Genomic DNA, 25,756 nt, shown 5'->3' with positions numbered 1-25,756 from the left:
TTTACTGCCATCTGCCTGAAAATCACTGTAATAAACACCAGTAATATTAATAAACAAATTCACTTGGTTTATGGCATGCATGATGACCTCTTTAAAGGGATGTCTTCACACAATGGACAAGCAACACAAAGGTATTCAATGCCTGGTACTGTGATCATTTAATGGATTAAGAAACAATGTAAGTGAGATCAAGTAATGCATACAAAGACTGGATTCCAGAGTCAGAGTTAGAATTTAAGAGTAACAGCCTAGAAGTTATATATACATCTCTTCCTTCATATAACTTGAATCTTTTCTTAGCCATAATCTATCTCATTTTCTCAAAGTCCCCTCTAAACTAGGTATCAAATTAGTAGTAAAAAAATCACAAATAATTTTCTTTGTTTATAAGTATTTGTGACTCAAAATAAGCCACAGCCTGCATTTTAGAAAAAAATTAAAAATTTAACACAAATGATTCTAATATATAAAATGTACCCCACCTGACTGGGGTAGCTCAGTGGACTGAATGCAGGCCTGTGAACCAAAGCATCGCCAGTTTGATGCTCAGTTAGGGCACGTGCCTGAGTTGCAGGCCAGGTCCCCAGTATGGGATGTGCTAGAGGCAACCATACATTGATGTTTCACTCCCTCTCTTTCTCCCTCCCTGCCCCATCTCTCTAAAATAAATAAATAAAATCTTCTTCTAAATAAATAAATAAATAAATTAAATGTACCCCAGAACAGCAATATGTGGAGCATGTGTTGTGACCTTTAAACACAAACACATTTTAGAATTCATTTAAAGTAAAGAAACTAATTTTTATTATATCTAAATAATTTTATATTTTTAGTGATCTAAGTATAGGTGATAAACTTGAGGAAAGCAAAATCATCTTGGCCTATGTGTTTAATTTTATAAGTTTTAAGTATGCAATATCTAAACAATCTTTTCAGCTAAAAAATTCAGAGGCTTACTTGAGAGGCTATAATCATTAAAAGTAATGAATAAAGATGACCAATAATTAAACTGATCACACCTCCCAAAAGGCCAAGCACCTAGTAGATGACAACAGGACTCAACATATTCCAGCTGCTGAGAAGTAGAGGCTTTCAACATTGGATGTATGCAGGCATCCTATTTTCCCAGGATTTCAAAGTCCACATGCAGGCTGCTGTTCAGCTATTATAAGTGAGTAATTCAAGTAGGGCATGACTGCTTCTTGTATTAACTTGATAAAGATGTTTCATTCCGAACACATCAACAGTTGTGTTAAGTCATATCCTTCACAGGCTGAGGATTACTTATGCTACGCTTTGTTAGCACTGAATCCAATAATTTTTTAAAAGGGTTTATTAACTTCTACATTTGCTTTTGTACAGCTAAATATTAAATTCTATTTAAAAATTGACTCCAAGCTAAACCACATAAATTAAACACAATATAATGATCCCAATACTTATTTTAAGTGTAAAAAGTCTTAAAAAACATAAGCAGTACTAAGAAGTGTTCCAATCAATCACGTTGTAAAGTTTAAGAATTATAAACGTTTTTCTGATTATAGATATCTGAAGATACTGAAGTATTTTAGAAGGAAAACTACCTTACCACAAATATGTACTTAACACATTTTAACAAATTATACATTTTATACTTTTACAAAAATATGGACTTGAACTAATACTAATGACCAAAGTATTTGCAATGGTTAAACGATAAAAATTTTCAACTCATATGCAGTCCTCTATTACTCCAGGTTTAAACATCAGTCCTTCTTTGAGAAATCTTTACTAGCATCATTCAGTGCTCCCTTCTTCCATTCAAATTAGTCTTGCCCCTCTATTTACAGATAGAAGTACTTTTCTCCCAATTACAGCACTTGCAGAAGTTAAGCTGGTTTTCAGAATTAGCTGTATATGTATATTACTCAGTGGGGCCCTGTACTGAATTTTTTTATACCAGCCTCTAGTAGTATCATGCATGCAGCTAGCAGTCAATAAAAAAATAAATAAATAGAATTAAATTAACTAAATAATCAATGACTTAAGGTCTGAATTTTCCCATAGTCTTTGCTCAGTGGCATGATGGTTAAGAGTATAGAGTTCTAGAGTCAAGCTATTGGGTCTTATTTAAAATACTTAGAATGATAACCTGACACAAAGGAAGAACTAGAAAGATATTAGTACTGCACCAACCATTTCTAACACCCAGACTCAAACTTGCTTCTGATTCCTTTGTTCCTCAAGCCAAGGAAAGCACCCAACTATGCATCCAGCTCTCCAAACCAGAACACAGGGTACTTGCCTACTGTTCCCTTTCCCTTAACCATCACATCTAAGTAACCATCCATTCCTGTTGATTCTAACACATTACAACACTGCAAAGTTCTGTAATTCTCTCCATTGACATTACCATTTTTTCACTGCAACATTTTCCTATCTAATCTCCCTGCCTCTTATCTTTTAACCTCATCCATACTGCTGCCTAAATTGGTTTCTAAAGCATAAGTATAATAAAACCCTTCAATTTCTCCCTTTGATACTCAATACAAAATCTTTAAAGTAACTTTCAAAATCTGAGATGACTTTGCTAATTTCATCAAGAATTAACTCATCGTAGCCCTGGCTGGCGTAGCTCAGTGGATTGAGCACGGGCTGCAAACCAAAGTGTCGCAGGTTCAATTCCCAGAGCACATGCCTGGGTTGCAGGCTACAGCCCCCAGCAACCACACATTAATGTTTCTCTCTCTCTCTCTCTTTCTCCCTCCCTTCCCTCTCTAAAAATAAATAAATAAAATCTTAAAAAAAAAAACTTAAGAAAAAGAATTAACTCATCGTGTTCCCTTCCATTATAAACTACCGTTGCACAAAACTTATTTACAGAATCATAAACCTGACCCATTGTTTCTCCTCTAGCTCATAATTAAGGCCTCATTTTGGACATGATTGATTCTGGTAATCCTTCCCCAAATCCCAAGTCTGGTTAAAGGGCTACCTTCCACATGAACTCATACTCTCTTGTTTTACAACAGTTTAACTGCCTTTTGTCTGCTTATATGTATGTCTCCTGCAATGAACTGTAAGCTCATTGAAAAATAAAGGGCTCTTGTTCACCTTTATACATCCCAAGGTTCTGGCATGAAGTAAATACTGAATAAATGAAGTTAACTACCAGGTTACCTGAAAGCAGCCATTTAAACGAATGTACATAATAAAAAGGCCACCAGACAAGAGGAGTTGGTCTTAACCTCTTCCACTCACACTTGCTGTTTCACTCTGATGACATTTGCCCATCTGTGAAACATTTACTTTATTCTTTCTTCTAGACTAGATAATGATCTTGAAAGCTTCTTCTCCGTAAAACATATCTATTCTTCTACACAAGATTAGTAATTATAACAAAATTTTACTTTAAGGATAACTTGCAATTAATGATTTAACAATATCTAATTAATTTTTTAAAAAATCTCTTGCCCATTAACTGCTACTTTAATGTTGCCTATCCTCCCTTCCCTCTTTCCATGGTCCAGTGGCTGGCTGCCTATCATCTGTCAGACAGAGGTGTCAGTCCCATCACCTCCTTTCTTACCACAAAGACTATCTGCTAAGCTCTGCCTGCCTTTCATCAACGATAACTCATTATTTCAGAAAATTTCATGCTCACATATAGAAATGGTCTTTAAATTCTTGACTTTACTTCTTCCTGTCCCTCTGTCAACTCCTGTAGTCACCCCAAAATCTTCTATTTCTTTACTCAATTTCAGAAATAACCTTAATCATGCCTGAAATCATAAATATTGCTTGAATAAAGAAAAAACAATTATTTGGAAAAGAGGGTGGAAACAAAAAACAGCATTGTTATTAACCTCTATTGTCCTGGAAATGCCAATAAATATCTTTATGTGACTCTCCAAAAGTATCGTTTTACTATCCCAGTCTCCTAATTAAGTCTACTTTTACTTGCAGTAGAACAATTTTAGATACATTTATTGACTTTATTTATTCTCTAATTAAAGTACTTTCTAGAATACTGACTCCTACTAGTTTTCATTATACAGTATTTCGTTGTGAGTTTAACAAAAAACCAATAGATTTTATGAGTTGGCCTTGGATTTCTACTATGATAATTCTTTGTTCCTAAGTAACAATGCATTCAAATATTCAAAGAGCCAACTCTTGAGTGACACAAATCAAAAGACATCAAATGTTTTCAGTTCTGTACTATCCCAGACAGTTGATTAATAATAAAATATTTCAATATATTCTTGAAAATATATCTTAATTGTAAATTCAAAATTACAGAATAGTCATTTTATTTTTTATTATATTACATTTTTCCCATTATCATTTAGTTCCATATATCTCCCTAGCCCCACAATCACCACACTGTTGTCCATGTCCATGAGCCCTTTTTCCTTTTTGCTCAATCCCTCTACCTCTTACCCACCTCCCTTAGCTTTCATCCTGCTATCTATAAGTCTGTCTCTATTTTGCTTGTTCAGCTTGTTCATTAGATTCCACATACAAGTGAAATCATATGGTATTTGTCTTTCTCTGACTGGCTTATTTCACTTTGCACAATGCTCTCTAGGTCCATCCATACTGTTGCAAAGGGCAAAACTTTCCTTTTTTACAGCCGAGTAATATTCCATCATGTAAATGTCCCAAAGTTGTTTTATCCACTCGTCTACTGACGGATACTTATGCTGCTTCCATATCATAGCAATTGTGAATAACACTGCAATGAACATAGGGGTGGTTATGTTTTTCAAATTAGTGTTTTGGGTTCCTTTGGATATATAAGTACTCCCAAAAGTGGGATAGCTGGGTCGAAAGGCAGATATATTTTTAATTTTTTGAGTTATCTCCACACAGCTTTCCACAGTGGTGGAACCAATCTACATTCCCACCAACAGTGCAAATGAGGTCCCTTTTCACGCCAGCATTTGTTGTGTCTTGATTTATTGATGATAGCCATTCTGACAGGTATGAGGTGATATCTCATTGTGATTTAAATCTGCATTTCTCTGATGATTAGTGACATTGAGCCTCTTTTCTTATGTCTATTGGCTATCCATATACCCTCTTTGGAGACGTGTCTATTCAAGTCCTTTGCCCATCTTTTAATATTGGGTTGTTTGTTTTTTTTTGTATTGAGTTTCATCTGTTCTTTATAAATTTGGGATATTAACCCCTTATTGAAGATGTATCAGTGAATATGTTCTCTCATTCTTTGGGTTGTCTTTCTATTTGTTGTTTTCCTTTGCTGTGCAAAATACTTTTTAGTTTGATGTAGTCCCATTTGTTTTGTTTTGGGGTTTTTTTTTTGTTTGTGTTCCTTGCCTGGGGAGACATACTTGGTAAAATATTGCTACAAGCAATGCCCGAGATTTTGCTGCCTATGTTTTCTTCTACGATTTTAATGGTTTCAGGTCTAACATTTAAGACTTTGATCCATTTTGAATTTATTTTTGTGCATGGTGTAAGAAGGTAATCTAGTTTCATTTCCTGCATGATCTGTCCTATTTTCTCAACACCATTTATTGAATAAACTAACTTTAGCCCATTGTATATGCTTACTCCTCTGTAGAATATTAACTGACTATAAAAGTGTGGGTTATTTCTGGGCTCTCTATTCTGTTCCATTGATCTATGTGTCTGTTTTTATGTCAGTACCAGGCTGTTTTGATTACTATGACCTTATTGTATAGTTTGATATTAGGTAGCTTTATTCCCCCAACTTTGTTCTTCTTCTCAGGATCGCTGTTGCAATGCACTGCCTTCTGTGGTTCAATATAAATTTTTGAAATTCTGTCTAGTTCTGTGATATAGATCATTGGAATCTTGATAGGAATTGCGTTGAGTCTACAGATTGCTTTAGGCAGTATGGACATTTTAATGATGTTAATTCTTCCTATCCACGAACATGGTATGTGCTTCACTTATTTGCATGTTGTTCAATTTCTTTTTTCAACGTTTTATAATTTTCCAAGTACAGGTCTTTTATATCCTTGCCTAGGTTTATTACTAAGTGAAAGGGTCAGGCCAGCTCCCAGCCCGCCAGACTGTTCACAACCAAGTCATGCCAGTTTTCCAACCCCCTAGGCTGCTCGTGACTCAGTTATCCCAAGTCAGTTGAGAGCCCGAGGCTGAATCGAAACTCCCTCCCACCATGCACAGCAGACACCTGGTGCCAACCACAATGGCCAGTGCTCAGACTGACCCTCCTGTATCTGGGAACAGCCCGGCCCTTTCCCTAACCCATAGTCCTGGCTCACATCCTGAAACCCTGAGGCACCCACCCAGAAGAACAAGAGACTAGCCCCTCCCCCACCTCCCCTCCACAAACCCTGCGCTTTTTCTTTAAAAAACCCTATTCTTGCCTCCCCTCAGGACTGCAGTTGATCCAACTAAGCCCACCCTAAGCACAGCACCAAATAAAGACGCATGGATCAGATCTACTGGTTCTGCCCTCCTCTATTTCTCATGCATTTCTCACACTAGGTATTTCATTCTTTTTGAAGCAATTGTAAAACAGATGTTTTCTTAATTTCCATTTCTGTTAGTTCATTATTGGCATATAGAAATACAACTGATTTCTGGATATTAATTTTGTATCCTACTACTTTACTGAATTCATTTATCAGTTCTAGTAGTTTCATGGTGGAATCTTTCAGGTTCTCTATGAACAGCATCATGTCATCTGCAAATGAAGACAATTTTACTTCTTTCTTTCCAATTTGGATGCCTTTCATTTCTTCTTCTTAGTCATTTTAAACATTTTAACACTAGATTAAAACAATCTAAAGAGAAATACAAATTATGCTATATTGAAATCAAGTATTTTATTCACATATATACTAAGACGCCCCCCAAAAAACATATTTAAAACATCTGCAGCTTTCAGGGAAAAAAAGTGCTTTGAAAGTAATATTTTATTTAAATATTAAAGAAATATAAGAATTACTGTGCCAGAGCACCTAGTAATGATTACCTTGTGAGCCAAGTAATGATTATAATCCATACATAACTTAGTTAAAACTAAGTATTTTATAAAAGAAATATTTAAAAATAGTGTTTATATTTGCAGAAAATACCAAATACTGTAGGAGAGAAGAAATATAAATGAAAATGACTCATAATCCCATTAACCATTGATAATCACTGCTAAGATTAATTTTTCTGTGTATGATATATGAATATAGATGTAAACATATTTATGTGCATATGTTAAAGAAATTTTTAAAACTACATATAAATGTATTACATGTGGGTTTAATTTTTATTACTTTATGTACATTTTAATAGAAACATTTTCCTATGATATATATTTTCTATCAGCTAATTTCAAATAAATTCTTCTGTAAACATACTCTGATTTTATAATTTGGCTGGTAATCTGGACAACAAAGATGATTTGTGATGATTATAAATCAGCTGATATGAAAATTCTAACATTTTAAATACCAGTCTTCAACTGAATCTTGGATTACTTCCTTAAGATATAGTCTTGAAAGTATTATAATTGAAGTATGATTACTCTTAAGGTCTTTAATGAATTTTCTTAAATTGATTTCTAAAGAGACTACCAATTCCTAGTCCTATCACAGACTTCTATGACAGTGTTCCTCTCATAAATTTCTCAGCTTTCAATTTAATAATTTATTAAATATCAATTTCACAGGTAAAAAAAAAGTTTCCTTATTGTTTTAATAATTATTTGACTTCATTAATTTAAATTTTTTTCTTGTGTTTTTGATCATTTATATCTTACTTCTGCATCTCTTACACATGTTCCTGTGGTATATTTCCATTTCTGTTTTTGTTGTTTACCTGTAACTGAGTCCTGCACAGTTTTGTCTACCATGTTCTTACAAATACTTTCACAGTGCTGTAGAATGCTATTTTTAAGTAAAAAAATCAGACAAGATATAATTTTTACATTTGAAGGAAGGCTTCGTAGAATTTAGGTAATACTACATAACATATTTAATTCTCATAAGAAAAAACACGATGAAACAAAAATGTCATGATGAAGAGAATGTCAGTTCTACAGCACTTTTGGAACTCCTCTTTCCTGTGTTTATGTACATGCAGACATTCTCTCACAATACCTAAAGCAGAGCAGGTATTCAAATATCTGTTCTATAAATGCTTTTCCCAGGAAAGCTATTTAATAAATTAGGACACATTATTTACCTAAAAACCACAAGTTAGAACATCTTTTGTTCACTTAGTGAACAAGAACAAAACTAAACTAAAAGACTCTTTTTGGAAAGTTGTACACATTGACAAAAGCACATAGCTGCAGCAAACTTAGTATGATGAGGTTTCAAAAGTTAAACTCAAACCCATAATTATTCAGCAATCAATACCTCCTTTGGGCATAAAGAAACTGTTACTTCATCACTGCCCTCTGCCGGTGGTATTATTTCCCTTTAATTTTCCCTCCACTGAATCTTTTCCTCACAATTACTTCTGACCTGCCTCTGTATTTAAACCACCCACAGCTAAAAATACCCTAGCCATCTGGAATTTAGTAAGGCTTGTAGGGGAAAAAAATTGTGCTTGAATGAAAAGCTCTGCATTGTTTGATATACACCCTTCCAGGTATCTCTCTGAGTATGATTCTGTGAGGACTCTCCACCTTCCATTGCCTTTGAGCTTTCTTACATCTGTAAATTTTAAGTAACTGATAGCTATGCAAAATTATTCTTGACTATGAATGCAAATAGGTTCTGTGAAATACAAGTTAAACTGACCTCCCTTCCCCGCTGTGGAAGTAGTTTTGCATCCAATTTCAAATTTTTTACAGTATCCCCAATCTACAAATATCTCTTTTTTTTTTTCAATTTTCCTTTGGTCTACTAGTAATAGCTACCTGGTTCTCTCATTGATAATTATTTTTAAAATCTTTAACATTTGTCCATTTTATTTTGGACAGTCATGACTATCTGAAACATGATTGTTTGAAAGTCATAATTTTACTTTTATTAAAAATTATTCTTTTTTAATTGTTTTATTGTTGTTCAAGTACAGTTGTCTATATTTACCCCCCAACCCAGGGGGCAAAATAAAAGTTATTCTTTAACAGGCTAAATCCAGACAACATTTTTCTCCCAAATTACAATTTAGAAATAAAATGACATGGGTCTATAGATAATAGGGCTATTCCCGAATGGCAAAATCATTTCCTTTGGTCCATCCTCTACTTACTGAATACCCCTCATGCACTTGTCATGATCGCCACCCTTAGCGACGCCTAGTGGGGAAGGAATCCTATAAACAGTTATGACTGTTTGCCATGTGCTATGTTTGCCAAAGTCCTATGGTGCTGCTTAGAAGGAAGTAACTGATGGGGAGGAAGAAGAGTAGGAGTGAAAGCTTGAGGAAGGTAAAAATAAACAAAAACACTCAGAAAAGTGCTCAAACTCTCAAATATTAATGGACAACTGGCCAGCATTATATATTTACAAAATAATGCAATGACATGAGGATGATTCCTACATATACTATACTGACTTAGAGGGATGCAAAAGCTATCTGTGGGATCAAGTTTCTTTTACAGAGATGGAACAATTAGGGGAATAGTCAGGTAACAAATACTGATATGAATTTCATTCCTAAGTGTTTTTGTAAATCAACTCCTACTGAAAGGCTTCTTACTCTTTATTTTGGTCAATATGCCAGCTACTTACAGCCAACTTCAAAATCTTGACAGGACATGCAAAATTACAAACTCACTTTAAAGACATGTCATTTTGTCTATGGCCATACCACACTGAATGCACCTGATTTTGTCTAAAAACATGTCACTTTCTAAAATATAAAATAAGTGTAAAAACCAGTAATAAGCTTTTCAATCCATATAAAAACATAGACAACATTATACATTTATGGTGAGTTCACTTGAAGTCCATTAAAACCTGAAATATTTCTTGTAGAGTAATTTACTACTTACAAATGAAGGTACTACTTATTTACTTTGAATACCAGTTTCCTTTTACTATACAAGCAGTAAAAAATGCAAAAATTTTGACCTTGTGCTATAAATGAGGGAAACAACAGGTCACCCACAAGGCACAAGGGACTTCTCACAATGGCTTCCTTCCAGAATCTGGGACCTTTCAAAGGAGCAAGAAAAGTAATTTCCTGTTGCTTTTGAATCTCTTCCGGACTCCTAGCATCATGGCATAAAGGAGACATTTCAATCTGGAAGGAGGTTAGATTCTTGGACTGAGTAAAGGATTTGCTACTCCCATATTCGGAACTACACACCCACAGGCTTACAAAGTTAACTTGAAAAATTTAAACTAGGTAGGAATTCCTTGGAGGTAGAGAACAAGGCAGGAAAGAATAAGACTCAAGAAAAAGAACCTTAAATTGTGAATAAAAAAATTAATATAAAGTACTATATTGGAGAGAGTAATTATTGCTTAATGCTTGCCTTATGTTTCACAGTTTACAATGTACTTGAGGATATAGTATTTAATTTAATCTAGACAACAATCTTAGCAATCAGATAAGAATGCATCCTCATTTTACAGATGAGAAACCAACACTCAGTGAGGTTGGCTTTCTCAAAGTAATATAGTTTACCATGGATGCATTTGAACTTAAAATACAAGCCATTTTATAATTCATTCATTCAATTCATTCAGCCCTAGTGTTTATATGCCTAATTCCTCTATGTATTAGAAGTTTCTCTATAGCAGGGACATCAATGTATCATGATATTTCTGACACAAAGAAAACTTGGCAATGAATATTTGTTGGATAAACAAACAAATGAATGATTATAGTAAAAAAAAAGGCAAAAAAAGAGAATGACAAAGAAATACTAAAATATATTCCTTTACCTCAGTAAAGATGATTTTGGGAATCACAACACATGTCATTATTTGAATATAAAATTTTAAATATGTAGCTGTTTTAACATAAAACATGTTTTCAATATATCTGTATATTCCCTTAATTACTATTCTAAGCAGAAATGTATAGTTCTTATACTTAAAAACATTGTACTGTGTTATTACAAGATATTTATTAAATTTTTTTCCAAAAATAATTATAATCAAAATGCACTTTGTAAATATTTTATAACCCTGTCAGGGTGTCTGTATATGTATGTGTGTGTCTAAATAAAAAATAATTTTAATTGGTAAGTTAAAAAATTCTCTATACTACGAATGCAACATTGTCAAAAGGCTATGTCCTACTTAACGATCATAATCCTTTAGAAATTGTTTACATTATGATTAAAAATCACTTTGCTTCTATATTCCCACAACTAGTTCGTATGGTAAAGAGATCAGTAAACTTACTTTTATGCGTAACATCTTTAACATTTGCTCCCCTTTCTGTGCTTGTGATTAAATGTAACATTTTGAAATTCCAAAGTTCTGAGAAAAACATAAATCCTTGTCTCACAGCTGCTGTTTGACTCTGGAAACACATGCATTTTCTTTTCAAGCATCTACCATCAAAATTCCCAAGGGGCTTGGACTGGAGAACACCTGCATCTCTTCATTTAGTTTCAATAACAGAGTCTAAACTCCAAAATTACAAAAATAGACGCTCTGTTCAGCTGTAGTTACATTTTGCCCCTAATTCCCGTGAACAAAATGCTAGGAGCATGAAATCATTCAGGCAAGCTCTGTCATCAAGAGGATAAGATTTTTTTTTCACCAGAAGCCCAGTGGGAACATGATAGAAAACTGGCAGCAATTACAGATAAAGTACATAGTAGAGTCCTCGGGGAGGAAAGAGGAAATGTAATAAGATAGATAGGTATAATTTTTACACATTTATGCCCAAACCACAAATGTGAATTGTCTTTAATTGCTACAATATATAAGCATTCTTATTTATGTGTCCTGTCAAAAATACTAAAAACATAACTTCAAGGCAATTCACTTAGTTCTACATTGTAAGAAGCATTTTTTAGACAAAAAAAAAGTTCTCCATAAATTCAAATTTACAATCTAAAATACTGTCTCCATTTTAAAATCTCTTAAATAATTCATGTTCTAACCAACCAATTCTGAATAGTGAAATAACAGTGTATGTGTTTGCTGGTATGTTTTAATCAAGAGAGAGATCTGCCCTCCTATTTAACTCTATGCTTCCAGAGAGAAGAATTGTAATAGTGACATTCCTTTCCATAATCATCAAAAGTTGCCTACATTTGATGGGTAAAAAATATAATAACTTTTAATAGGACAATCTACTAAAGTTAAAAACTTTATTGCTAAAACTGCTTAAACTGAGAAATAGATTGGCTTAAACTGTATTATATTTAAGTTACATTTTAAGAGGAACACTTGTTTAACATTATTTTAAAAATAACCTCATAATTGCATAATTCTGTTTTTCTAATCTTAGAAGTATTTTGCTTTTTATGTATTAAAAAGCAATAAGTAATTTGCTTTTTATATATTATCTATTTCCCTATTTGCTTTTATACATTAAAAGCAAAATAGCATATTCATCTCATTCTACTTATGCAAGTGATTTGTACCAGTCAAACAGATACTTTATAAGCTATCTTCATTAACAGTAGACAAAAATCTATTAGATGAAATTTCATAGGAATACATATAAAGTTCTTCATGCAAATTCATGAACTAATGTACACATATAAAATATGGAGAACAATACAAATCTGGGAAATACACTTTGTACTTTGTGCTATGTGGAAAATTGTGTTAAATTTTAAAAAGACATTTTCAAACACAGTGGAAGTAATCTGTATGGCAACGAATCTGAAAACAAATCATATGGGAAATGATTAAAATTGACTGCAAAGGAGAAAGAAAGCGAATTGAGCTAGTGCTGAAACTGACAGCAGGAAGAGGTAAGTTTTTCATGGTGCCATTAATTGAAATAGTGAATAATGGACTACGAAATGCAGTGAAGGAATTATATTTAGTTCTAAATGTGTTAGGCACCATTAAAATATACACAGGGATATATGGTCAAGAGGTAGCTGAAATCTGAAGTCTGGATCTCAAAAGAAAATAAATTGCATGCTGGAAACAAGAGTGTCTGAGTATATCATCCATATGGAAGGATGAGGACCACTATATTTAAAACATACTATTTATCTGTCGAATACATTCATTCATTCAATAAATGATTTCTCAAGCATTCCCTATATGTCAAGTAATGTCAGGCCCTGGAGACAGATTGATAAGCAACCAGTGACTAACTCTGCCCTTCACAGAACTCATTGTCAAATGGTGGAAACAGCATTCAAACCGCACAACTATACAAGTATACACTGTCAGTTAAGTGTTATGAAAATACAGTAAACTATGAAACTGGAAGTAACAAAGGTACTTAATCAGACTTGTTGTTGGGAGTAGTTACCCTACTACTCCCAACAGAGTCAGAGTCAGGCAGAGTCAGTAAGGTTTCCATGAAGAGGTAGTTCTGGAGCTAATATCTTAAGCCTGAGCTAGATTTAAGAAAGAATCCCAGACAGAAAACACAATACGCAGAAGTATCATCACTGGTGAAAACCTGAAAGAAAGAAGGCCAAGGTATCTGAAGTACACAGAAAGAGGGAGAGATATAAAAAGGACTCCAAACACTGACTTGGAAATTCAAATGAATGACTTCTAACTTCCTTTACTCTAAGTGTACAGGAGTTTGTGATCATTTTATATTCCTAAAGCAGACAATTCAAAATTTATTTATATGTTGATACCAGGATTAACAAAGACTCAGAACTTTTTAACAAGTAGAACCTGTTACAACTCATAGGCAAAATACAGCACGTGAAGAAGACCCCAAGTCTACATTTAAAAGACAAATGAAGAAAAATGTTTAGAATCCCATTTTAAAATACTTTACATACATCAATCATTGTCACCAAGTGTGTCTCCTTCTGAAGGAGCAAAAGATGCATCTAGTTTCTCCATCTGACCCCTAATATCTACACAAATGTAAGAAACAGAAGCATGGCTAACTGGTTCCTATGAATAGTAACAATGAACACACAATGTGGGCTGTCACATTAGACTCCCACAAGAAGCCTCAGACACTCCACTGTAATCACAGTCAGGAGTAGAGGATGCAATCAAGGGTGGAAGAGGGAAAGTGCAAAGGGCATTGCTGAGACATCAGAAAGAAAGGAATGTTGTGACACCATGAAAGTGTGGCTCTTTTGACAGTGCTTAATATGAGGAAAGGAGCGCCCTCAAGTTAATGACTGTTAAAGCTGGGGGATGCAATGTTTAGCATTATGGACCCTAAGGTTATATGACAAACATAAACAGCCTAGGAAAATGGGAAAATGTTACATAGTTCGAAGCCCCAGGTTCAAGTTCAGAGTCTGAGTTGCTAGATACGTGGTCAATCGGCCTCTATTTCCTCCTCCATAAGACACAAATAACACTTGCTGTGCTAAATATAGTTTCATTTGGCAAACAAATGAAAGAATTTACATGATAGTAATTTTTAAATTATAAAAGTACTATTTTTATAAAGACATTCACTGACACCATAAATACTTTTTCAGTCATATAAAAACCTAATTCACATTTATAAAGCTGTCCCTTTTCTTGCATTCTTAAGTCAGGGCAAAAAACTCTACCTCTTTATCCTAACCAAGCTGATTTCAAAATTCTCTTCCTAATTGAGTTTTATATAATATCCACAACATTTGCCGGCTCCCAGTTCTAATCCCCTGCCTTCAATTTGGGAGTATACACACAAAGATGACCGTCTTCCACACACCATAGCAGGATAGGGGGAAGCCAATTAGAATGATCACCAAACTCCTCTAAAATACACAATTTGCAACAAGTCAGTTAACTGATTACTTACTACTCTACAATCAAATACCTCTCATTGAAATTCTATAAATTCAAGGGGAAAGTTAATTAACAATCTCAGCTGGGCATCTGCTTGTCTGTGAAAGAGACATCAGGGATTATTTGCACTTCCCTGTAACTGTTCACCTAAAAGAGTTTAACTACCCAGAATCTTTTAAAAACATTTAAAAACATTACACTAGGGAAGATTTCTGTGTCATTTTCCTTAGATGCACCAGCCTCAAAAACTATCAAGCAGTCAATATAAATATAATCATCACTTACTTGCTTATCCATTAATTAAATATCTGTTAGTAGCATACTATATGTGGGATATTGTTTTATACCCTAGGAATACAGCAGTGACTAAAAAAGACAAATCTCTTGACCAAATGTAGCGTAAATTCTAACAGCAAAAAAAATCAAGGTAAGTCGGAAGCATGTACAGAATGGCAGACTATGAAAAGCACCAAGAAAAGCTAAAGAAACATAGAGAAGAAGTGTGTTTCTGTGCGTGTGTGCATGCACGTGCATGTCCGGGTATGTAAGACATAAAGAAAAAAAACTTATACAGTGGCCAGGAAAGTACTTACTGAAACAGTGATATTTCAGTAAAGTCTTAACAAATTGTTAATAAATTATTTCTTCATTTAAAATTTACACTTTATGATTTGTCCATACTATCAGTTAATATAGTAACACGCCCCTCCAATTTAAATCTTGTTGCAGGAACATAAGATTAGTCAATATTATTTTAAAATGGGTTGAAAAATTAATACTTAGAAACTCTCTCAAAACCGTATCACAAAGCCATGAATGTGGGTGGCAGTACCAAGGTTGAATGTAAAATTTAAACTTGAAAATGCACTAAGTAAATTATGTGAATGTAGTTTAAATAAAAACATATTATATTTCAGGATTAAAATATACCCAAAGGAGTATTTTCAAAACAACAAATATATGATCACATTAAAATTTTCCACATAAATCCATAAACATATCACTAAACATTAATGTTGAAGACTAGGCAAATTTCCTTAACATCAAGAAAAAAATGTGAAACTTTACCCTTGAAATATCATAGGTATAATTTTTTATAGTAGTTAATTTTTAGGCTCATATAATAGATTAGAAAGGCAAATACATTTTTGTCACTCTAAAAGTCCATTTAAATTACAAAGAATATGAATATCATTATGAGAAAGATCTAATTATTATTTAAATAATCTTGACACTTTAATTCATTCTAATTGTGTACATGGCAAAAGGAAAAATATAGAGTCGCTCTCCAATTAAGAATTCATAGACATAAACAAGCTTACTTCCTTCTTATGTATCAAAATTCATAACCAGGTGGTCTGGTCATTTCAGTAATATTTCAATGATTTGATGATATGAAAACAAAACCTATCAAAACTTATTATATGGTAGATTACAAAAGTCTACCAAAAGAGCATATTTAAGGAACATGATTAAATAGGTATTAACAAAACCATAAGGTTTATTTAACCATCAATCCCTTCTCTCTAAAACAAGGGTGGGGGTGGTAAGCTAAACCACATAGGCTAAATCTGGCCCCCCTCCAGTTTTTACCAATTAAAGTTTTATTGGAGCAGAGGCACATCCATTCATTTACATATTGTCTATAACTATTTTTGTGATGTAAACAGCAGAACTGAATAGCTGATAGAGACCATATGGTCCACAAAGCCTAAAATATTTGTTATCTGGCCCTTGATTAAAATGTTTATCAAACCCTGTCTTAAAAGACTGGTAAAATCTTATCCATAGGGACATTCTCAGTTTGGGTTTCTGCCTCATCCTCACATTTTTTCCTTAGCAAGACATATACCCATTCTCACCAGGCTGATAAGTTATTTCTGAGGGATGCGTTTTTAGCAGCATGTTGACAGTGGGGCCTCAGACTGACCTTGCAAATACTGCTGTCCAGTTTCTAATGGTGACGCCCTGCCAACTGTGAGAGCTACTGCAACAACACTCATCTTTAAAAGTCTTGTGTCCCTGCACATGTGCGCTCCTGCAGTGATTTCAATGTTCACCTCCATGGAGTCTCTGTCTAGTCAGCCAATAACAAGTCTTTTCATGGTTTCTATTTTCAACTTAGTGCAGTAATGCTTAACATTATTTCCCATAAACTGTGATACCTGTTAATGGTAACAGAGCTTTACTTTTAGGGAACTATTTGAAAGCACTCCATCACTGACCAAGTAATTCCCAAGAAAAACTACAGACCCCTTATCCTTTTAAGAAATCTGTATATAGCTATCTTCCAGTCTCACTGAGTGACCACCTTGGCTTTACTAACCACACACCGCAGATACTGGTCTCTACTAACCAACACCTCTTCCCCGTGCCAGTTCTCATTGATCTTTCTAGTATCTCCTCTCAACATGACAAGTGTGGATCTGCTATTATTATGGTGTTGAACAAAATGAAATAGATTATAGGCAAAGTGCTGCTAGAGAAGAATATAAATCAAGAAATAAGACCTTGACCTCTGAGTTTTTTCTTGGTCCCACCATCAACATCTTTTGCTTTTTGCAAAGCTACAGACAGCCCAAACACCTAATTTTAATATGGCAAACTGTGGGTGACAAAGTAGTGCTGTCCCATGAAGAATATTTTACATTTCCAGTGTTGTAAATTTACTTTACTCCATTTGACATATTACATGATATGGTATATTTTAAAACTCAGTTGAATTTAGTAAGTATGAATCTAAGATTGCTATACATACAACTAAATTATCTCTCATATAAAATAAAGTCATTAATGCTCATAAACATGTCATTTACCAAAACTGATTAAAAAATATTGCATTTGTATTTTCAAAGAGCGTAACTGTAGAGTATAATGGACACAAAATGCTAAAAAAAAAAAAAGAAACAAAAAAAGCACAATTCTAAAAAAAAAAAAATGCAAGCCAAGAGAAAGATGCGAAGTTTGTACTCACCAGAACTGTGGCAGTAGTCCATATATTGGGGAACTTGAACTGTGAAGGCTATCAAATCTGGAGCTAAGAGAGATTCCGGCTTTCTGCTCTCGTTGAGCCACTTGCTGCTGTGAAGGTCTTTAGTGTCAGAAGGACCTTGAAGCAATGGAATCAATTTCTCTTTCCCACTGTCTCCTGAATAGAAACATTAATGGAAAAAAAATTATAAAATAAATAAAGGAGTAGCTTGAGGATGCTTGATCTTAAAATATACTAACATTATAATACTTCAACTATATTTGATGATTTTAGCTGTACATATTGTTATACTCTTAAAAATATGACTATAAAATTAAAAGCACTTTTAATCCTTAAAAAATAAGCTTTAATATTTACCTAATCAATCTACAACATTTTCAGAAAAGCTTATAAAAGGAAACAACTTGAACACACTATACTTTAAACATTCCAGGGAATCTATACCTTATCCTTAAACTTACTTAGAAATTTAGTTTGTAATTAAATTACAAATACAGGGTCCAGCAGAAGTGAGTCTTGCGTGAGTGGTGTTGGTAGGGTACGTGAATGTCTCACACGAGATAGACAGCAATTTGAACATTTCATTGAGAAAGTCATAATTTGTGCTTGAATGTGATATTGTTATGTTACAGAATTATATGCTTATGATTTTGTAATAAGGGGGGCATTATTTATGCAGGACTCTGTAGTTTAAGGGGAAATACTATGAAAAAAAGTACTGGTAGAAAGATGAAGTCAATTACCACCATAAATTTAAAAACAGCTACGTTTTCTGTGTAATTTTATTATACTAACAACATTCTAATTTAATTTTAAAGTGTCATATATATGTATACCTCCTACTCCTATCCAAAGTATAAGAATAAACTTTCCTTCAATTTTTCTTCCTCACATTCATTCTTAAAACTACGCAAAGCTTTTCCCTTAAATAAAAATTAATTTATTAAAGTCAAGAACTATCATCCTGGCACAATTAATAAAAATTTTTAAGTAAAATAAAAAAATATAAAACCTCTGATTCATAGGAACAATGAGTAAATTCTTGTTTCAGTAACGCTCCTTGTAAAATGCAAGGCCAATTCTCCTATACAGGCAATAAAGTTTTACACGGTCCAGCTGCACATACCTGGGGCTTTGGCACAAATTTTTATTGATCCCACGGTCCCAGAGGCACATTTGACCAATGATGTGCTGCAGTACTTCAATTCAACATTCTGGATTGAGCCCTCAAGAGTTGGCAGGGGATTCTTAGATTTCACACCTAATAAAAGAAAACTGCAAATGTACTAGCCGATTGAATTTAAATAATTTTTATACTCCTTCACCAAGGCATTTAAACTTAATTATACTTTAATTATCTACCTCAGATATTCTTACAGTATTTGCATTAGGTTTCATAGTTTAGTGTTTAGGAGGTGAAAGGATGCAATTTTAAAGTAAATGGGCTGAACTTTCATAACTATATTCACATAGTTCTTGATTAGTTGAGCTCAAGAAATATTTTAACATATTTTTAAGCAAATGTTAAAAATCATATTTGATTTCAAATATAGAGTAAGATTTATACTTTTGAAAGAAACTTAACTCACAAATTTAGTTTCATTTAGGCAGAGACATTTAATTTAAACAGGAAACTTCCAGAGTAAACAGATTTATTCAAAATATCCTTATCAGGTGGGATGAGAAGAGAGAAACAAGACAGCCAGAAACAGCTCCCAAGTTAAAATGCAATAGCTTATAAGCAAAATTCACATGCCCAGTGTAGGTAAAAGAAAGAAAAAGGGTTCTATATCAATTAACCAAAAAAGTGAATACTGACATCTCTACTATCTGCTACTGGCTAAAGGGCATAAAAGCACAGGAGGGAATAGTTACCATGAAATAAATGGTAAAGAAAACTTAATTCAAAGGGGGAAAACTCATTTTGGCCCCAGAGGGGAGGTGAGATTAAACGGGAAGAGACACTTTAAGAACATCAGACTGAAAATTTTGCAGGCTAACACAATGGTAATGATAACGATGAAGAACTCTAATCAGCTCACATTTGCTGAGGAAGTGTGTGTTACGTATGTTGTCGCGTTCTATCCTCACAATAGGCCCATTATAAAAATGTTTACTATTCTCATTTTCTGGTTAATATTCAATGGATTAGACGGGTTAAGTAATTTTTACTCAAAGTCCTATAGTTAATGACAGTGTTTCATACAATTTGATCCCATTACAGAAGATACTAGCACTCATTTTGCCTATATTATGAATATCTACCAACATAATTCACCTTCTTTTCTTTATTTCACATTTTGATCAAACATATAATATCCTTCATAGATGAAACTCATTTAAACAGAACTATTTATGAATTAAGAAAACCATAAACTTTCTATGATAAATATATCAAACATTATTTTGAAATCTTTCATTGCAAACTTTAGTGTGTTCCCATAATATTTTAATAATCTTCCTAAGAGGTAGCCCAGGAATCTGCAGTTTAATTAACACACTATATGATTTAAAAATGATTAAAGGACATCACCTTAAGAAATATCTTCTCACATATTAACCCTTATTTCAGCAGAACCTACTACACTACTAATCTGTATTTGGAGTGTTATATAAACGGGTATTGCTTGGTTGTTATTTTCCAGTATTCACCACCTGTGTTGTTCCCACGTGAAATGATATTTATTGTCCTCAGAGCAAACATCTAAAATGTTCTGTATTCATATAGGCTTCTGATTTTATCATAATTTATCACATTCTCCTCTAAATCACACATGATAGGTCTTTTTAATATCTAACACATGTTATACGAGGTCTGTCAGGAAAAAATTCCAGCCATTGTTAATACAACAAGTATGGTTTATGCAACATCTATGTAACCTGGTAGCCAAGGAGAGTGGACTGGAATGCTCATGCATGAACAATGACAACTTCACTCTACTTGTCAGTGGGGGCGGTAGACACCGTTGAATAAGCATGTGTATTTTATGGCCATCACATTGAAAATGACTGAGTGAGTAGAGCAATGAATCTGCATCGAATTTTGTGTTAAGCTTGGACATTCTTCTGTGGAAACCATTCGGATGATTCAGAAGGCCGCAGCTATGGGCAATTGGTGATTGGCAGCTTCATCACAACAATGTGCCCATTTGTGCATCATGTCTCATGCAGAGTTTTTTGGTGAAACATTAAATCACCCAGGGAACTCAGCCCCGCTTACAGCCCAGACTAGGTGCCCTGCAACTTCTGGCTTTTCCCAAAACTAAAATCACCTTTGAAAAGGAAGAGATTTCAGACCATCAATGAGATTCAGGAAAATACGATGGGGCAGCTGATGGCAATTGGGAGAATTGTGTGAGGTCCCAAGGTGCCTACTTTGAAGGGAACTGAGGTGTCTTTGTCCCATGTACAATGTTTCTTGTATCCTCTTCAATAAATGTATCTGTTTTTCATATTACATGGCAGGATACTTTCTGGACAGGTCTCATATATAAAACTCGAATCAGAAGAAGATGCCTAAAATCTCTTCTAACAAATGTCTCCTATATGTATATAAAAGCATCTTGGTTTAGACTAAAACTATCAAGATCTTAGTTCAAATTTTTTGTGACCACTACATTTCTCAGATATTTTAAAACTTATTTTAATAACTAAAACAGTATTATATATATCTACTTAAGAAAAGCCTTTCTATACTTTGTTGTTAATGCCACAAACTGAATTTTTTTTAATTATAATTACCTCTAGATAGACTTCAACAGTGAAGAAAAGTTCTAGTAAAAATTAACCTGGGGAATATAAATTACAGCCTTCGGTGACTATGACGTGTCAATACAGTGTCATCATGTGTAACAAATGTACCACTCTGATGGGGGAAACTGGCATTGGGGGACACTATCCGGGTTGGAGGCAGACGGTATATGGGAAATCTCTGTACCTTTCCCTCACTCTTGCAGTGACCTTCTCTAAAAAAAAAGCCTTAATAAAAATAACCTTGGTTTCTTTCCACTCCACCTTCAATCTGGGATTTGAAAAGTGCTCCCAGTGAAAGCACTAAAAAGGAAAAGGAAGCAAGAGTCTTGGTACTACACAACCCAGGGCACCATTCACACTGTTCTTTCTACATGAATGCTGCTACCTGAAACTGGGCAAGGAAATCTGTTAGGGATGCAACTGGTGACACAAAGAGACTGAAAGCTCTACAACTAAAAAACATAGCTTTGGCTTTAAGCAGCCCTGCTCATCTAGTAAAGGAGCAGCTTAAGAAAAGACACTGTTATTATTCCATGTGGAGGCTCAAATACTATAGTTACTGTTCAAGGTATTTACTCTTAGAAATCAGCTGAACTTTATACAAAACTGAGTTTAGAGAAGAGGTATTTGGTAAGATGTATAGTCAGTGGATATCTGTCAATAGGACAATCACAAAGAGAGTGACATTTGAAATAATGCCTTTATAAAGCACCCTCACAAACATTTGTTCAAATGCTGCTGACACAGCCCACCAGAGGAAGGTAAGGGGGAATTCCTAAAGTACTGTAACTGAAATAAAATTTTACATTGTACACATTATCAAGGAAATGATTATAAAATACCATTTAATATAAAATAATGCACTGCTTTTTCTTCTCCTTATAGTACTTCTCTGAAAAATAACAACTTCTAAGAGACATTCTTAGTCCTGTGAAGCACCATGAATCCTTATTCTGTTCCACCAATTTTCTTCCCACAGTAATTCCTCTATCCTCACTGAGACCTTCACCCTCAGTGTTGAGTAATGAGTTTATAACCCTCCTGTCATTATCCTCTACAAATGAAAAGATGAATTAATGACCATCACCTGTATATCTGTGTAGAAGTAAAAGATTAAGGAGTCAAACCATGTATAAGTTTACCTCAGTTCCCTCCTTAACCGCCACCAAAAGGCTGTTAAGAGAAAATTTTAGGGCTCGACACCAACAAAGAAATGAATATGAAAAAAGCCAGGCCGTTCAGAGGGCAAGAATGCAGATGAAGCTAGAAAGATGAGGAATGACTAAAAGTCTGTCAGATCACTTAAAAGAGCCTTTCCCTTCTCTCATGCAGCCATGCAAATGAGTGCCCTACATTCATCCTGGTAAAAGACTAGAAGTTTCACTATGGAGAGGTTAAACCTAAGAATTTCGGACCAAAGGGTCCACGCTTAAAAGAGAAATTGTCTAAAAATCTATATAGAGCATATGTACTAAATAACGAGAACTCCTTTTCTTTTAGTCTAAGAACTCTGAGTTCCAGGAAGGAAATAGAAGAATTTCTCTCTGGAAAGCGGCTAATCCCAAAAAAAACGCAAAACAAATGAGAGATACTGATAAAGGATTACCCCAACAAAAAAATGAATTAACACAAATAATTGAAAAATTTATGTAGAACCACAAAAGACCCTAAATAGTCACAGCAATCTTGAGAAAGAACAAAGTGGAAGGTATCACGCTATCTGATATCAAACTACACTAAAAGCTTATTTCAAATCAGCACAGAACAGGCATAAAAACAGACACACTGATCAATGGAATAGAATGGGAGAGTCTAGAAATAAACCTACGCCTATATGGTCAATTGATATATATAGCAAAAGAGGCAAGAACATACAATGAGGTAAAGACAGTCTACTCAATGAATGGTGTTGGGAAAATCGAACAACTACATGCAAAGATTGAAACTAGACCACCTTCTAACATCATATACTTAAGAATATTAAGAATAAACAAAGTGTAATAAAGACTTAAATTTAACACCTCAAACCATAAAACTCCTAGAAGGAAACATAGGCAGCAAATTCTCTGATGTTTTTCTCAGCAATTTTTTTTCTGATATCTCTCCTTAGGCAAAAAAAAAAAAAAAAGGAAAGAAAGAATAAAATAAACAATGGGACCACATCAAATGACAAAGTTTTTGCACAGCAAAGGAAACCATCAACTAAATGAAAAGACAACCTACTGAATGGGAGAAGATAGCTGTAAATGATAAATCCAAAAGGGGTTAATATCCAAAATGTATAAAGAACTCATATAACTTAAAACAAAAAATAAACAATCCAAGAAAAATGGACAAAGACCTAAAGAGACACTCCTCCAAAGAGGACACTCCAGTGGTCAATAGGCATAGGAAAAGATGCTTAATGTCACTGATCATAGAGAAATGAGTATTAAAGCCACAATGAGATATCACCTCATGCCTGTCAGAATGGCTATCATCAATAAATCAACAAACAAGTGCTGGCAAGGATGTGGAGAAAGGGGAACTCCTATGTACTTTTGGTAGAAATGCAAACTGGTGCAGCCACTATGGAAAACAGTATGGAAGTTCCTCAAAAGTTAGAAATAAAACGACCTTATGACCTAGCAATTCCACTTCTGCATATATATCCAAAGAAACACAAAACAATAATTCGAAAGGATATAAGCACCCCTAGGTTCAGTACAACGTTATTTAAAATAGCCAAGATATAAAAGCAACCCAAGTGCCCATCAACAGATGAGTGGATAAAGTTCAGCTGTGGTACAGCCCTGGCTGAGTGGCTCAGTTGGTTGGAGCATCATCCCATACATCAAAAGGGTGCTGGTTCAATTCCCAGTCGGGCCACACACCTAGGTTGTGGGTTTGATCCCCTGTGTGGGCATATATGGGAGGCAATCAATCAGTGTTTCTCACATCAGTGTCTCTGTCTCTGTCTCTCTCTCAAAGCAATGAAAAAATGTCCTCAGGTAAGGGTAAAAAAGTTGTGGTACATATACAAAATGGAATATTACTCAGAGATAAAAATAATGAAGTCTTACCATTTACAACAACATGGATGAAGCTAAAAGGTATTATGCTAAGTGAAATAAGTCAGAGAAAGATAAATGCCATATAATTTAATTTATATATAATTTAATTTATATATTTCTAAAGAACAAAATAAACTAACTAAACAGAAATGGACCCACAGATGCAGAGAACAAACTGATGGTTACACGGGAGCCCGGGGGAGGCGGGGAATAGGATAGATAAAAAATGTGAAGGCATTAAGAAGTGCAAATTCATAGTAACAAAATAATCACTGATGTGAAAAGTACAGCACTGGGAATACAGTCAGTAATACTGTAATATCTATATAATGTGCCAGGTGGGCACCTGTATTATGGAGGGGATCATTTCATAAATAACATAATTGTCTAACAACTATGCTGCACACCTAAAAATAATATAATATTGAATGTCAAAGTAACTGAAAAAAATTTTTATATAAAAATAATGTAGTCTACAAAACAATGTTAAGTGAAATGTTATTTTTAAACAGAAAAAAAGAGAGTCCAATGACACTAGCTATTCAATTCAACAAGCTCCAACCTCACACACAGGTTCTACTTAGTTATTTAGTATTTTATTCTATAATATGAAGGATCATCAGATACAAGATTTAAATCACTTACATGAAAGGGAGAAATTAAACACACACAGAAAAGAAATAGGGTAAACAGATAATTTCAAAAACAGAAATCTTAATAATAATAATAATAATAATAATAATAATAATAACAACAACAATCCCAAAAGAAAGTGCAAAACATACTATAACAAGTACAGAATGTTGTTAAATTTTCCAAATAGCAAAAGTTAGCTCTTAGCAATTAAAGATGTTAATTCTGTCAATTAAAGATGTTAATTAAAGATGGGACACTAAAGTTGAGGACATCTGTTATAAATTAAAAGAAAAATCCCAAGAGGTTGAAAATGGGGAGAAAAGACAACACAATGAAAGGATCAGCATAACCAATCAAGTATCTTAAGGCCAAAAGTTCTAGAAGGAACTATTAAAACAAAATGGAGAAAATAATCAAAGAAATAATTCAAGATTTCCCCAAACGGAAGGATATGAGTTTCAAATTAAAAGGTTATACCACATATCCAGCACAAAATAATGGAAATATATATACACACACACCAC

General features: G+C 33.9%; 1 protein-coding gene across 2 annotated transcripts in view; it reads right to left on the bottom strand.

Moving 5' to 3' along the window:
* VPS13B (vacuolar protein sorting 13 homolog B) overlaps window positions 1–25,756 on the bottom strand; it is a 699,511-nt gene that overhangs the window by 503,339 nt on the left and 170,416 nt on the right. For both annotated transcript variants that reach the window (XM_045861171.1, XM_045861172.1), the window contains exons 18-19: window positions 18,917–19,051; window positions 17,773–17,946 (exon numbers count right to left, since the gene is read on the bottom strand). In XM_045861171.1, the coding sequence (XP_045717127.1) occupies window positions 17,773–17,946; window positions 18,917–19,051 (309 nt within the window). The remainder of the gene's footprint in view (window positions 1–17,772; window positions 17,947–18,916; window positions 19,052–25,756) is intronic.

This window comes from Phyllostomus hastatus, unplaced genomic scaffold (assembly GCF_019186645.2).
Source record: "Phyllostomus hastatus isolate PE091 unplaced genomic scaffold, TTU_PhHast_1.1 phas_scaffold_21, whole genome shotgun sequence".
Classification (NCBI taxonomy): domain Eukaryota; kingdom Metazoa; phylum Chordata; class Mammalia; order Chiroptera; family Phyllostomidae; genus Phyllostomus; species Phyllostomus hastatus.
The sequence above is the reverse complement of the archived record's forward strand: the minus strand, read 5'-3'. Positions and strand labels throughout refer to the sequence as shown.